Here is a 14,476-nt window from a genome sequence, read left to right on the forward strand (position 1 = left end):
ATGAAGGACTCACTAGTTAACCTCCAGAATGGAATTGGGTCCCGTGAATATCGGCCGGAGCCAGACGAGAAACGGAAACGGTTCCACTAGCAGACAGGAACCCAAGTGCGGCCAGAGGACTGTGTGCAATACATGTACATAGACTATATAAATATATATATATACAGAATATAAATATATATATATATATATTATATACAGATTTTAAAAGAGAGAGCGAGAGAAAAATGAAGCCTACGTACTGAGAAGAGAGAGTGGTGTGTTGATCCGACCTCCAGCACTGGATGAAATGGAGCGTCATCTGGGATAGGGGCAGGATGCGGCCGGGTTGTGCTCTCCCGGCACTGAGGCATTGTGGGAAAGTGCACCCCGTGCCATCCTGGGGCCCTCCCCCACACCTCTCTTAGTATCTGTTTGTCCATCCGTCCGTCTGTCTGTCTCCCTCTCTCTCCGTCTGGGGTGTGTGTGTGTCGGGGGTATTTCACCCAAAGGGAAGAATCAGAAGGCGTGAGATCCCACCCACTCACCCTCTCCTCCACATTTTACTGAACTCAAGAAGCTGCTTATAGGAGATACTCTCTACTCTGGCTCTCAGGATAGTCGCTGAGGCTGGCAGGATGAACCCTCTTAACTGCTGCTATCACTTTTTTTCCTGGCAAGCTCTGTTGGAACGGCTCTGGGTAGCCCATCAACCAAGTGTTTGCTTCACAGCCTCCTTTTTACAGGGTTATCCTTTTAATGCTGACCTGGCTTGGTGCATGCTTCCCGTACCCCTTTCTGCAACTCCAGTGGAAAATACGTGCCCCCCAGGAGGGCGTAGCAACCTCATTGTGTCCTGAAGCGAGTTTTGCAATACAGGTAGCCAGGGACTGCTTCTTGAACACTCCCAGGTTCAGCTCAGCCCTTGACGCTCATTCTCTTCTATGGGAGGAGTTAGGTGAATGTATACCCCCCTTGTTTTAGTTTGACAGTGTCCCCTTTTGGTGTCGGAGACCCCTCTGATCATTGTGCATTTGCATTTCCATCTATGTATATCGTAGGAAACTGCTGCTTCACTGAAAGGGCTATACACATATATCCTTACCGGACTGGGGGGTGGGTCCCAAAGCAAGTTTCACATAAAGAAAAACCATTCCCCGATTTCCCTCTTCCCGAAAACAAATGAATTGATGGTACCGAGCTTGGATGCTTGGATGCAAGCTCCTTTTGCATGGGTTAATTGCATCTTTTGTGTCCCGCTGCATCCAGGAGAAGTGTAGAAAGAAAATCAGCCCCTTACTACTAAATGAGGAAATTGCTACTGCCTAAGCAGAAAAATGGATCTTTTTGGCAGACGCAGCTGCCTCTCAAATGCATGACTGTCTCTAGGATAAGTTATAGGGACTAAGAATAGTCTTGGGGTGATGTTTCAGGGTGGGCAGGTTGGTAGGCTGCTGACAACTCTTTTTAATCAAGTGAAGCCCTCAAACACCCTTTGGTAGCAGAATCAAGGCCAGTGTTGGTGACCTAAAGCAAAACAAACCAACCAACCCTGATAACTCTGGAGAAATACAGAGTTTAGACCATTTCCTGGCCACTGCTTTTGGGAAATGACATGCAAAACATCCAATTTTAAGATGCTGGGAACTTTTCAAACAACAAATTAGAATGATCTGGAATAAGTTGAAGTCAAATGACAGTTCTATATTTTAAAAGCTTTCTTTTCTTTTTAAGTGGCAATTATATAAGTCGGGGCCCCAGAAGATTAAGCTCCTGTAGGGTTTACTTTGTTTTGCAAGAAGAGGAGGAGGGAAGATTGTTTTTCCACCAGTATAAACTTCACAAGAAAGTGTGGTTCACTGGTTTTTCTAACATATCCTGGTCAGCAAGAATCATTCCTGGTGGTTTGAAGGACAGGTTGGAAAGGCACCCCCGCCCCACTTTACAGGCTAGGTCCTAGTTCAAGGGCTGTTTCCCCCCACAACTGAGCACTGACCCAAAATGGCTGCCTCCTTATTCCAGTGAGCAACATGTCAAACTCTTTAAGAGGGTCATAGTTGTTCTTTAAAGATCCTGCCACTGCCCCCATGGTTGGACTGTGTGTTTTGTGAACAGAGTAAGGCACACGGAAGGTGGGGGAGGTGAGTTTTACTTTTCCCCTCTCTCTGAAGTAATGTCCACATTGACCCCATAGAGTTTTCCCATGGCCGGGGAGCTTTGACTTATCGACTGTACAGGAAGGCAATGGATATCCCTGTCAAAGAGCCCTGAACCTGCATGCATAGCTCCTGTGTTCAGAACCACCCTGTTAAGTTTTGCAGAGCAAGCAGATTTGCAAGGACAAAGGAATATCCCTGTGTCTCTGCATGGTGCTGTCCTTGCAGGTGGAGGAAAGGCTTCTGTTGCTCTGGGGAGACAGGATTAAGATCCTAATTCGGTTTTACTGAGGCACATTTAATTTGGGGTTTTTTTTTAGGGATGGGGGCCCAGTTACTCTCTGGGCATTGTTGGGACCTCATCTCTCATCAGCTCCGGCCAGCATGACCAGGGATGATGGGAGTTGCAGCCTGACAATATCTGGAGGGTTGCAGGTTTCCCCATCAGAGACAGGAAAGATGATGTTTTCTCCCTTTGAACTGAGTTAGAGCATATAACTACCCTCCCTGCTGGATTGGTCATTGCTGTTGCAAGGTAAAGATGTGCTGCCTTCTCCGTATTCTTAAGGATGCTACACTCTGGTTATCATTTGATGAGTTAAAGGTGCAATGAGGATGCAGGATCTGTTGTACCTGTGCTCTTCCTGCATCCCACCCACCTCCTGGCAAACCATTCCTTTGAGGAAGGACATCCTTAGAGGACACTTGCTTTGCGACCGATTAGTTGCATTCTCCTGCCCCCAGTTGATACTGTGATTTCATCTCCACTGAGTTCAGCATAGCTGCAAAGGATGCCAGCAGACCTATAAAGCAATCACCCTTGGGGCACAGATCAATTTGTTGTTCTTTTCTCAGGCCCATTGTCACCTTCTCAGTTTCATTAATTGGACTGACTCAAATACTTAAAAAAAAAAAAAGCCTAACAGGTTATTGTGGAGGAAATGCTAGAGCTGAACACCCAGCCTGCACAATGGCCTTTCTGTTGCACAAATTGGGGGGGGGGGGGGTTTGGTTCTCAGATTTTGTTCTCCATGCCCCCCCCCCTAATTTCTTCTCTCATTCTCTGGCATCTCCCTCATGCTTACCAAAAGCACAGGTGACTCTTGTTTTTGTGCCATAACACCCCCTTCCTAACCCCTCCAGATGTGCTAATCAGCCAAATTGGAGTGTTACCACTCACCCTGACTTGCTGAGCTTCAGCTACACACCTTGTTGAGAAAGAGAGAGAGTGTGACCATTTCATCTCTAGCAGATTCTGCCTGGATATATTCTCCCCTCACCACTGGAAAAGAGGCGAAACCTGGTAGCAATTCACCTTTCTATGCATTCTGCCCTTCTTCCACTTCCTTTCCCCCCCTTTCCCTCGAGTTCCCAGGCTTTTGGCACCCTCTAGGGCTGGCCTGGCGCTGCCCCATGCTTTTCTTTCCTCCCCATGACAGCAGTGTCTTCTGAAATGTATGCGGCGAGGGAAGCAGACTCCCTTCCGAAGGAATCACATTCGCACATGGCTCAGAGTATCTTCTCTCTCTGACCCATCTTTATTATTATTATTTTTTAAAAAAATTACCTCACTTTATTTTGGCCAGTTTTTGTTGCTAAGGTTTGAAGGACTGGCTTCCCAACCTGAGCTTTGCATTGGATTTTTTTTTGGGGGGGAGGGGGATATGGTGGCATAATGTAGCAAAGGATTGGAAGCTGCTTGGGTGGTTTCCCCATTGTTCAATCTCCTCTGGAGTTTGGGAGAGTGATTTCTGTGACTGCTTCCTTGAGAAATGAGCAGCCACTTCATTATAATGTTCCCTGTGTGGTGGTGGTGATGACCTTAAACCCACCTCTCTCCCCCCCCCCCCACCTTAAGCATGAACATCTGGCTTAGTTACTGACAATTGTTTCTCAGATGTGCAAGTTTTCCTGACTACATTTCAACACCTTTATTGGTGGAGGGGTGGGGGGGTTGGGGGGAGCGGAGGGGGGGGGAGAGACATAAAGGGAACAGACCAGAGGCCCTAGCCCTTCCACACCTCCCAAATATTTCCCACAGCTGGAAGGGTCTGTGGTAGGAAGACAAAATTCTGGCATTGGGCTGATGTGCAGAAGGACACCCCTGGTTGTGTCTGTAGGAGTTGTCTGGCTGTGTCTGTGTGTCTGATTCTGTAACTATAATAAAAAACTTTGCGCTGTGCGCAAAGTCTAGTATACAAATTGATTTAAAAGGAAAAAAACAACAACAACCACAAACTTGACTGCTAGAAACTAGGAGTTTAAAAAAGGCTACAAAGCCAAAATCTTAATGTAAAGTAGCTAGGGGGGGAAATGGAATAAGAGTATGAATAAAATATAATGAACAAAAGAGAGAGAGAAAGCATCACGTGGGTTCTTTTGCTTTTTATTTTGCTGTCTGTTTTCTACATCTCCTGTGCCTTTTCCACACACATCACAGACAGAAGACACAGTCTACCTTTTGAGTTGAAGACATCGTACACGGTTACCTTTGTGTGCCCATGTAAGGCACCCCACTAAGGGAGGTTGTATTCACCGTCAGAAATCCCATATGAACTACTGCCTTAGAAGGCAGGCGGAAGAAAGTGTTGTTTCTTAAAGAATTATGGAAGTAGTTGTGGTGTGGGAGAGAAAATGTTAAGGGGTTTATCTTTACCATTCATTCTTCTGAAGCTTTCCTGGTTCCAGAACTGCTACTTAATTGCTCCACCTCAAGAGCTGAGGGTGTTACCAGATTCTTTTATATCGGGTAAAGAATGCAGAGGCTGGATTTAGACTCAACTGGATTAGGGTCAGATAACTTCCCAAGGGTTAAATGGCAAATCATGGGCAAAATCAAGAAGGAGGCCTTAGTGCGAAGAAAGCTCCTCCATTGTTACTTTCTGCAGGATGTGATGGAGTGCGCTTAAATTGGACATGACAGCTGGACCCTTCACCATGTGGAATTATGGGTGCTGCTTTGGTTCACAATTTGAGTAACTCCACGAAGCATGACATGTTGAAGAAGGTGAGTTACAGCTCTAAGCTTCAGATATAAGCTTCATAAATAAGATTAATGAATTAGTACAGGTATATGCTTGCTGAGTAGCATCAGCATTGCTATATTTGGAGGGGGGAGAGTAAAAAAAAAAAAAAGCTTACAGTGTTGCTCAAAAAATTACTGAGGCAGGGACCTGGTTCACACACAACACTAAGCTAAACCATGATGTGGTTTGAATGAACCATTGTGGGCTCCTAGAGAGGAATTGTAGACTCATCAAATTTTAGATCTGGAAGGTCTCCCAAGGGTCATTTAGTCCAACCCCTAACAAAACCCTGGCACATGGCCATGCAACCTCTGTTCAGAAACTTCCAATTGCAACCCTGATCATTCTGCTGCTGTGACGATCTGGGCTCATGGCTTAGCTCTCCCCAGAGAAATCATAAACATGCCAGAGGGAGGGAAGGGAGCATAACCCTGCCACTCATATTTGTAGCAACAAACCATGGTTTGCCATTAAGTCTACAATGAGTCTTTGTGGTGGATTGTGGTCTTTAACTACATCAAAGTACTTTGCTATTCATGCTTTTTCTAATACTATCATTTGCTGTGAAAGAAAATAATGCAAGTCTAGGCAATACAGTGGTACCTCGGGTTAAGTACTTAATTCATTCCGGAGGTCCATACTTAACCTGAAACTGTTCTTAACCTGAAGCACCACTTTAGCTAATGGGGCCTCCTGCTGCTGCCACGCCGCCGGAGCACTATTTCTGTTCTCATCCTGAAGCAAAGTTCTTAACCTGAAGCACTATTTCTGGGTTAGCATAGTCTGTAACCTGAAGCATATGTAACCTGAAGCGTATGTAACCCGAGGTACCACTATAATCTGATCCTACCAAACAGCTAGGCTTAATATTTGCCCCCCTGCACAGTCTTCAGATTCCTTTGCTGTAAAGAAAAATTGTGCTCCGTGTTCTACCCCACCATAAAACAAACCATTACCAGATAGAAGTTTAGATTTTATTTATGCAGACCTTCTAATGGGTGGGTGGCCTTTTTACTGGCCCAGAGGGACAAACCCACCTTGGCCCAACCCTCCAAGGACAACTTGTGGCTGTGACCACCCCATGCTGTCTTATGCACATAGGCAGACAGCCTTCCTCTTCAGCTGATCTGTTCAGATCAGTTAAGGGTGATGGCAGTGGGTTTTGCTTCCTCTTTCTTCATTGAAGTTGGTCTGATGACCGGGAAGTGAGAGATTTGCACCCCTATCTGGGTGTTATTTCCCATCTTTGCTGCTGCCAAAATTGGTTGGGTCTTGGAAGAGGGGGCAGCAAAATATGATAGTGCGGGCAGATCAGGCCCGTGAACCTGGAATTACATCACCCCTGCCTGATAATAAAATAGTATATGGTAATTGGAGGGCATAACATGCTACTGGCAGTGGCAGGCTTTGTTTGAGATTGGAATAGCTGAATAATTTTTTTCAGTGCCGTGCAGTTATTAAAAGCACAGTGCTCCTCTTTGAAATGGAAGGTTCACATTGCCATCTTCCACCGATCCTTCAGTTAGAATTGTCCATCCTGCTTCAGTCTCTCAAGTACATGAAAGGACACCTGACCCGACTTAAAGCCCCTACAATTCTGGGCATCTCGGTCACTGCGTCAAACACTAAGGAGAATTTAAACTTTCATCACAACATCATGTTTTGCAAAGTGGTTATTTGCCACTGCCCTCTGAATCCTGCTGGAAATTATTTTAGAAGTTTGCTGCTTGGGTTTCACTAAATCACAGAATGCCCAAGTTAATGACTCTTGTCCTATTTACACACAGTATATGACATACTATGGAGTGTTGCAACATGGAAATCACATACGATGCAAAGAGAGGGTGCTTCATGGCCACACTCTTACCCCAGGGCTCAATCTAGTATCTGTATAATATCGCCACTCTTTTAGCAGTGCACTATGTACCTCAGAAACATCTCTGGCTTGAGCATTTCCTCCTTCTGTGCCACAGGTTCATGAAAAACTAAACAGTTCAATTACTGTATTGCTTCTGCCTGGCTTTCCATTTGCTCCTGGAGGTATTGGCCAAAACAGACCCACTGTTATCTGCTTCCCTAGGAAAATCTGGGGCATGTTCTGTGACATCACTGGGGCATCATACTCAAATTAACACCAAAAGCAATGATGACTAAATGAATGCCACTTAATGCTGAGGAAGCTGTGATGTCTGAATGCACCCAAAGGAAAGTCTGTGTTAGCAAGAGATGAGTGAGTATTTACAGAGTCGTTGAGGCAATGGGCAACAGAGGAGGTAATGCACCTCTTACCCCCCCCCCGACTTTGCATGCCTCAAAGGAAAGTCTTTAACAAATGGGCTGATCGCTCAAGGAATGAGAGCCATGAAGTCAAAGCAGTGCGATGTTCCAGACAAACGGAAACAAATTTACACTTCCTCGTGGTTCCTGGTCTTGGGCTCCTGCAAAACTTGGCTGCAGTGACTTACTCCTTGTGTCTGCCTAGTCCCTGAAAACAAGGGAAAAGAGCCAGACTGTGATTCACCTTCCACTTTCAGAAGATTAGATGAAAACCTGCATGAGCAAAACACACCACCTGCTTGTAGAAGTCACACATAGGAGAGGAGTTTTAGTGCATCGCCAATTACCTACCTTTTGGACCACCTAATCATGTTTTATGTCTCTTGTACTTTGAATTCTCTATCAGGAAGACTGCTTTGGACTCTTACCTTCAGCAAAATACATACAAGGGGGGGAAATCTCAAGATGGCACCATGTCTTCCACTCCACAATCCCTGGAAGAGTTATTGCTGTTGGAGTCACTTGGAACCATTGCAGACCTGTCCACGGCAATCCACATTCCATACACATATCATATCTGAACATTTTCAAATATGCTCAGTAGCTTCCTTGAGCCTGGCGATCATGAATGACCCCCATGGTGGTGCCTGCACACAGATTTGGATTTGCTAGGCAGCCAATGCCCTCCCCTGCTGCCATGTGATTTGCACAGAGCTTTTTCACCTTTTTTTTGCACACTGTACGCCTACGTGGTTTCATCTTCTACTCCTCCTCCACTGGCACAGCACAATTCTCCTTGTTTTCTGAAGGGATGGCGAGGTAGTCAGTCCTGGAGAGCAAGGTGAAAAGTGTACTTCAAGGAGAAAGTCCTGAACTGGCAATTTTAAAAAGAGGTTTACATGGGGAAGGACACAACAAAACACCAAACATTAAAATCTTCCTGAAACAGATGTGATGTTGATAATGTAGCTCACTTTTGCTTAGCCGTTTGTTGTTGTTTTTAAGCCAGCATGGGAGGTGGGGAGTCAGATTTGGACTGTGGTGTGTATGTGTCTGGGGTTAACCATTTGCCTCTGCCATCCGATAGAAATCCTTACTGCTGCTACACCTGCTGTTTGAATGAGAGAAAATGGCTTTCCTCCCATTGCAAGTAGCTGGGCACTAGGATGTGTGACTGGATTCTGATTATGACTTGGGAGGGGCAGAGTTTAAAGCTCCCCCCCTCAGTTCTAGTTCAAGGTACCTGTATCAGCTCCTGGATCCATCATCTTTTGGAAAGAGATGACTTTGCCACCATTTTAAAATTGTGGTTTTATGAACTCCGATATGGAATCTTAGCCAATCATCTGGCTGTTGCATGTTCGACCAGCTGCAGTTTCTGAGCATCACGGAGCAGAAGGCTATCAATGGCTGCTAGCCACAACCCTATGCTCTGCCTCCACAACTGGAGGCAGCAATGCTTCTGAATACCAAGTGTTGGAAACCACAGAAGGAGAAAGTGCTGTTGCACTGAGGTCCTTCTTGCATGCTTCCCTTGGGGGGCTCTGGATGTCAACTGTGAGAGCAGAACGCCAGACTAGATGGGCTCTTAGCAGGGCTATTCTCACATTCTTATGTTCACTTACGCATTTTCCTGAGCAACCTCCTCTGCCTTGGCAACTTTCCTGTAGCAGTAGATCATTTCTACCAGCAGCCACAAAGTGAGGAAGACTAAGAGAATATACATCATTATTTCAGAGATGACAGATGTGAAGTCTTCTCCAGCTGTGTAGGGGACAAGAAAGGGAAAGATCCACGTGAGCAAAGCCACCTTTGTGGGCCACAGAGCATGGTGTCGTGCTTTGCAGCCATCTTTTGGAAACCTGTGAGCTTGTGCGGTTTTCTATATCTTCCTATATGGAAGTAATTTGCCATGCAGAAACTGAGCGGTTCTCTTTTCTGGCTCGGACTGTAAGCTCTGTGCCAGCCCAGTAGGCAGTTGCATGCCTATTGGCTCTTATGGAATGGATTGGGCCAACTGGAAAATTACTGGTATCCTGCAGCCAGGAACCTAAACACACACAGTTCCCATTCGCCAGCTGGTGGCTGAAAACTGAGCAAGGATCCCACTGTACCACCACCTCAGTAGAACAGTACAACCTCAGGCTATTTGCAGAGCAATGTATAGAATTTCTTTTCCATAGACCATAGTGCCCCCATATCATTCTTTACAATCTGGATGAAATACTCATGCAGAACATGATAATCAAACACTCCCAAGTGTTGGGAGGATCAGAGCTTTTGAATAAGCAAAAAATGTTGAGAGGCTAAATGAGGTGAAAGCAGGATTACCACTAGAACTGGGTGAGACAACTGAGGTTCTACCATCTCCTAGAAGACTTTGTGGTGCCACCCACTACACCATTGGCAATAAGGCTGACATTTGCACATGCACTTTAGGTGCAATTGAGGGGGTTGGGCTAGATGACCCCTGGGGTCCCTTCCAACCCTATTAGTCTATGATTCTATATGTTCTCCTTGGCGCATGCGCAAACGTGCAGAGTTGCTGAGATGACATACTTTGCTTGGGACAAACAGAGCTACGTCTGTGCCCATCCTGGAACCCTGACAGGCTCTCCTTTTGTTTCCTGTTTCTTTACTTCCCCATTTGCAGATGTTCTATATTGTGCTGAAGACAAGGAAACAGAACCACCAAGAAACTCAGGGAGGGATCTTCAGCAAGGGAAGGAGACAGAGGGGAAAAAGGACACAGAGAAAGGGGTACACAGCTGTTGGCAGAGGGGGAGAGAGAGAGAGAAAACAATATAGACACAGCGTAAGGAATGAGATGCAACAGGAGGGAGCCATATTTAGTTCAACAATCATTTGGTGCTGCTTCTGCTGAAACTGACAGTCTCAGCAAGCCATTAGAGAACAGCCTACGGACAACCCTTTCCCCCCAATGAGCCCAGTTTTGATGACTCAAATTGAAATAAACTAAATGATGATGTGATTCCCTACAAGGACTTGGGACTTTTTAGTTCAGAGAAAAGACAAATAAGAGGTGACATAGTGGGCATTTATAAAATTATGCTTGGCATGGAGAAAGAAGAGGTTTTCTCCCTCATAACACTAGAATTAATAGACATCCTGAATGTTGAAAGATTCAGGATAGATTTGAGAGAGAGAGTGGAAGAGAGAGAGAGAGAGAGAGGGGGAGAGAGAGAGAGAGAGAGAGAGAGAGAGAGAGAGAGTAACTTCCTGCAACAGGAGGCAGTGATGGTCACCAATTGGAATGACTTTAAAAGAGGATTGAGCAAATTCATGGAAGAGGAGGTTTTCAATGGCCACTAGTGACCTTCATGGGTGGAAGCTGTAATACTTATTATGCATATGAGTTGCTGGAAGATGAGAGCGCTCCTGCGCTTGAGGGTTTTCCACAAGCATCTGTGAGCACAGGATGCTGGACTAGGTGGGCCACAGGCTCTTCTTACATTCTTATGATAAACATTGTGGTGAACTGAGTTTAAATCTGGGGTGACTGGAGGTGGCAAAGAACCTCTACTATTTTTGCAGGTAAACAAACTCTGAACTAAAACTATAGTGCCATATGGAAGACATGAGTTTCCTAATGACCCAAAAGTTTTGTGGGAGTGGGAGGGTTCTGTTTTAGAGGGTAGACAGAAGCAAAAGTCTATAGTTTTGAATTAATGGACTATTTTAACATCTGGCCTAAAACTTGGCCAGTGTGGAATACAATGCCCCATACATATTATTACACTAAGTCCATCACAAGCCCCATTTCATTACATTCTGCCTCGGCTCCCCAATAGTCCCTTGTGGGGAATGGTGACAAAAGGATGCTGACATAAAGCTCCAGAATAAGCTTTGGAACCAAGTTTTCTGAAGGCAAAACTGTACACATGCAAATATTGCTGCTCGTTTGTTCAGCTCACTAACATGGAGTGAAAATCATTCAAAAAGATTTCAGGCCTAATTCTGCCACTAAATGTATACCTTGTATTTAAAAGGAAGTAAGAAATGAACAGGCCCTTGCAAGTTTGAACTGGGTGTCCCTTCTACGGATCAGAGCAAATGTCCACCCACCCCCCATAGTGGTCAGAGTAGTTTAAGGGTTATTTGGCATGAAGGCTATAAAACGCCATCTGTGTTTAACCAGCCCCACAGCAAGTAATAATAATAATAATAATTTATTATTTGTACCCCGCCCATCTGGCTGGGTTTCCCCAGCCACTCTGGGCGGCTTCCATAGAAACCAAAAAAACACTAAAATATCATACATTAAAAACTTCCCTGAACAGGGCTGCCTTAAGATGTCTTCTGAATGTCAGGTAGTTGTTTATCGTTTTGACATCTGATGGGAGGGCGTTCCACAGGGCGGGCGCCACTACCGAAAAGGCCCTCTGCCTGGTTCCCTGTAGCTTTGCTTCTCGCAATGAGGGAACCGCCAGAAGGCCCTCGGCGCTGGACCTCAGTGTCCGGGCAGAACGATGGGGTCTCTGGACCACCTAGGAAGTCATCCTTAATTTGTCCCTTGACAAACCCTTCAGCCTGCTTTACGGAATGCAAATGTGGGAAAAACTGCTTGAAACTTGAGGAGTCTCTTCCCCCCCCCCTTCCTTACACAAAATACCAACTTCTGCATCACCATCTTGTGTGTGACTGCAAGAGACCCACTGCCAAGAGGCACCAGAATTAAGGGACATGCCCGTCACCCTTCATACCCTCCTCCACCACCGTGAGATGGATCAGTGTAGAGCGTGTGACAACTGGTCGATGAACCTCGAAGTTGAATTCCCGAGTGACATTGCAGGTGTAGATCCCCGAATCATTCAAAGAGATGTTGAGCACAGAGATGGACACATCCTGCATGTCTATGCTCCCGTCCCATTGGAGCCGACCACGGAAGCGGCTCCCAAGTTCCTGCTTCTCATTTTCGTACTTGTAGATCTGTAGGGAGCAGAATCAGGAAGGATGCTGTCATTTTCAGACCTTTGTGCTGTCTTCTGTTGCAAGGAACAAAACCAGACTGTTTAAAATGTTTCTTTGGAAAAGTCTTCTTTTAAAGATCTTCTTCAGAGCCCTCCCTATTCTTAAACTCTTCTTCCCTGCTCCAATGGATATAGAATACAAAGAAAACATGTGACAAATGCATGTGTGGATTGGCATTTAATACGCTCCCTTTGAACAAGAAAATAAGGTGGCAATAGTGCAGAGCAGGAGAGAATGACACATGATCCCCAAGAATAAACATGGACAGATAGTCTCTTTGGATTATGCTACAGGGGCATCTCAACAGTAGTGTGGCCAACACTGGGTGCTTTGCCAGGTGTCATAACTGAGGTCTAAAAACAGCTGTGGAACAGCTGTCCTTGTGTGTCAGAACAGAAAAAGAGGAAGCAATGCAAAAGCATTTATCACACCAATATGTTTTCTTCAGCTGCTCTGTGAATAAACTGGAGTTTAGCACTTTGTTTTGCCAGGATGATGACTTCCCGGACCAGTAAATATTTTGGAGAGCTTCTGAAAAGATGTGTGAACAGCATTTAAGCTCTCAGGACATTTAACCTTTCTGATCTAGCCTGCCTGAAGCTGATGGTTGGTAAGATTCCTGCTCAGTCCTTGCAACTCTTTTAGGAAAGCAGATCTGACCTCCTCGCAGCAAAGCCCCCTGTGCAGATCACCTAATAGGGTTTGAGGACCCAGATGAGAATCTTGTTGGGAATAGCACCCTCATCAAAACATCTATTAATAAATGTCTAGTTATAGGCGAAGACCTATGCATTTGCAAATGATCCTCATTTTGCTGGTTTTCCCTGCCACCCATTACCTGAGATTGATCCTTTTCACCTTATTTCCTCCCACCCTTTATCTAGGAAGAGAATAACGTCTCCTGCTCCCTTTTTCCATTTCTCATCTCACAGGCTCTTAGCTAGAGGCACCCAGTGTAATACTTACAGGCTCATCTATGCCCCCTTCGGTCTTATAGTACCACTGAACCAGAGTGTTGGCAGAAACCTCCTCTCGCTTCATGCAGGAGATACACAGCAGCTTCATGCGTGACCCTTGGACTGCCTCTGTCTCTGACGGTACTTCAACGCAGACTGAAGAGCAGACACCCACTGGAAAGCCATGGATCAGCAGCCCAGTTTGGATATGTGAGCATATAGTGCAATTGGGAGAGGGACCCATTTCCAAGAAGGGAAAAAGACAGAGGAAGACACAAACACATGGAGAGGGGGTGGAGCGACACAGAGAACAATCTGTTATTCAAGATGCTTGTGATTCTCAGTGAAAATAAATCTCTTAATTCAACACTGGCATTCATTGAGAATGGATTAAATATCAGGATTTGCAAAAAACCTTCCATCCTATGCTGATCTCAACCAATAATCCACATTAAATAATAACTTGGTGCTGAATTTACTAGTGCTTTGCAGATTTATGCAGTGTCCCATCTAATTCCTCCAACACAGAAATCTGAATTGTGAGATTTCAATGTTGCTTTGATTATTTCGGCTACAATTGAAGCACATGTGACATACAGTCAACCAACCAGAAGTTATATAATCCAGAACTGCAAGTTATTTTTTGAATCAGAAAGGCAAATGTCACTTCCCCACTCCCTCCCAGGTTCTTTTTTTTAAATATTATGTTTGTTCTTTACATTTTCCCAGAGACCCTGCAAAACACATTATGAAAACCTGTATTTCTATACACACACGGCATCTGTAAAAGGCTACTTCATCCTAAAAGCTCACAGCATTTAAAAAAGGCAGAAGCATAAAATACGAATGATAAAATGCCCCCCTCAAAAGTCCTAACCCCAACACAGTATTGCAGTCTACCAGACTCGACAGAGCTTTTCATCACCATTCTTATGTGAGAATTAGGATGCCAGAATTAGTATCATTCTGGTTCTCTTATACATAGCACAGTTTGCGCAAGTCCATGTGAACAGCTGGCACCAAGTCAGATTCTACTGAACAGTTTGAATGTTTCCCTCTTAAGTGCTACTAGCCAAGCATGTAGATAATG

General features: G+C 45.1%; 2 protein-coding genes across 15 annotated transcripts in view; one reads left to right on the forward strand and one right to left on the reverse strand.

The window, feature by feature from the left end:
- Positions 1-4,485, forward strand: part of GRAMD1B (GRAM domain containing 1B) — a 209,355-nt gene extending 204,870 nt beyond the window's left edge. For 6 of the 10 annotated variants that reach the window (XM_083480964.1, XM_083480965.1, XM_083480967.1 and 3 more), the window contains one exon: positions 1-4,485. In XM_083480964.1, coding sequence (XP_083337090.1) covers positions 1-90 — 90 coding nt within the window. In that variant the 3' untranslated portion in view covers positions 91-4,485. The other 4 variants (XM_083480961.1, XM_083480959.1, XM_083480962.1 and 1 more) reach the window with 1 other exon arrangement.
- SCN3B (sodium voltage-gated channel beta subunit 3) overlaps positions 3,047-14,476 on the reverse strand; it is a 25,694-nt gene continuing 14,264 nt past the window's right edge. For 4 of the 5 annotated variants that reach the window (XM_083481215.1, XM_083481218.1, XM_083481219.1 and 1 more), the window contains 5 exons: positions 13,397-13,560; positions 12,163-12,388; positions 9,064-9,202; positions 8,162-8,267; positions 3,047-7,646 (listed from right to left, as the gene is read on the reverse strand). In XM_083481215.1, coding sequence (XP_083337341.1) covers positions 8,201-8,267; positions 9,064-9,202; positions 12,163-12,388; positions 13,397-13,560 — 596 coding nt within the window. In that variant the 3' untranslated portion in view covers positions 3,047-7,646; positions 8,162-8,200. Of the gene's footprint in view, positions 7,650-8,161; positions 8,268-9,063; positions 9,203-12,162; positions 12,389-13,396; positions 13,561-14,476 lie in introns of all 5 variants that reach the window. The other variant, XM_083481216.1, reaches the window with a different exon arrangement.

This window comes from Podarcis liolepis, assembly GCF_965112155.1.
Source record: "Podarcis liolepis genome assembly, chromosome: 16".
Taxonomy (NCBI): domain Eukaryota; kingdom Metazoa; phylum Chordata; class Lepidosauria; order Squamata; family Lacertidae; genus Podarcis; species Podarcis liolepis.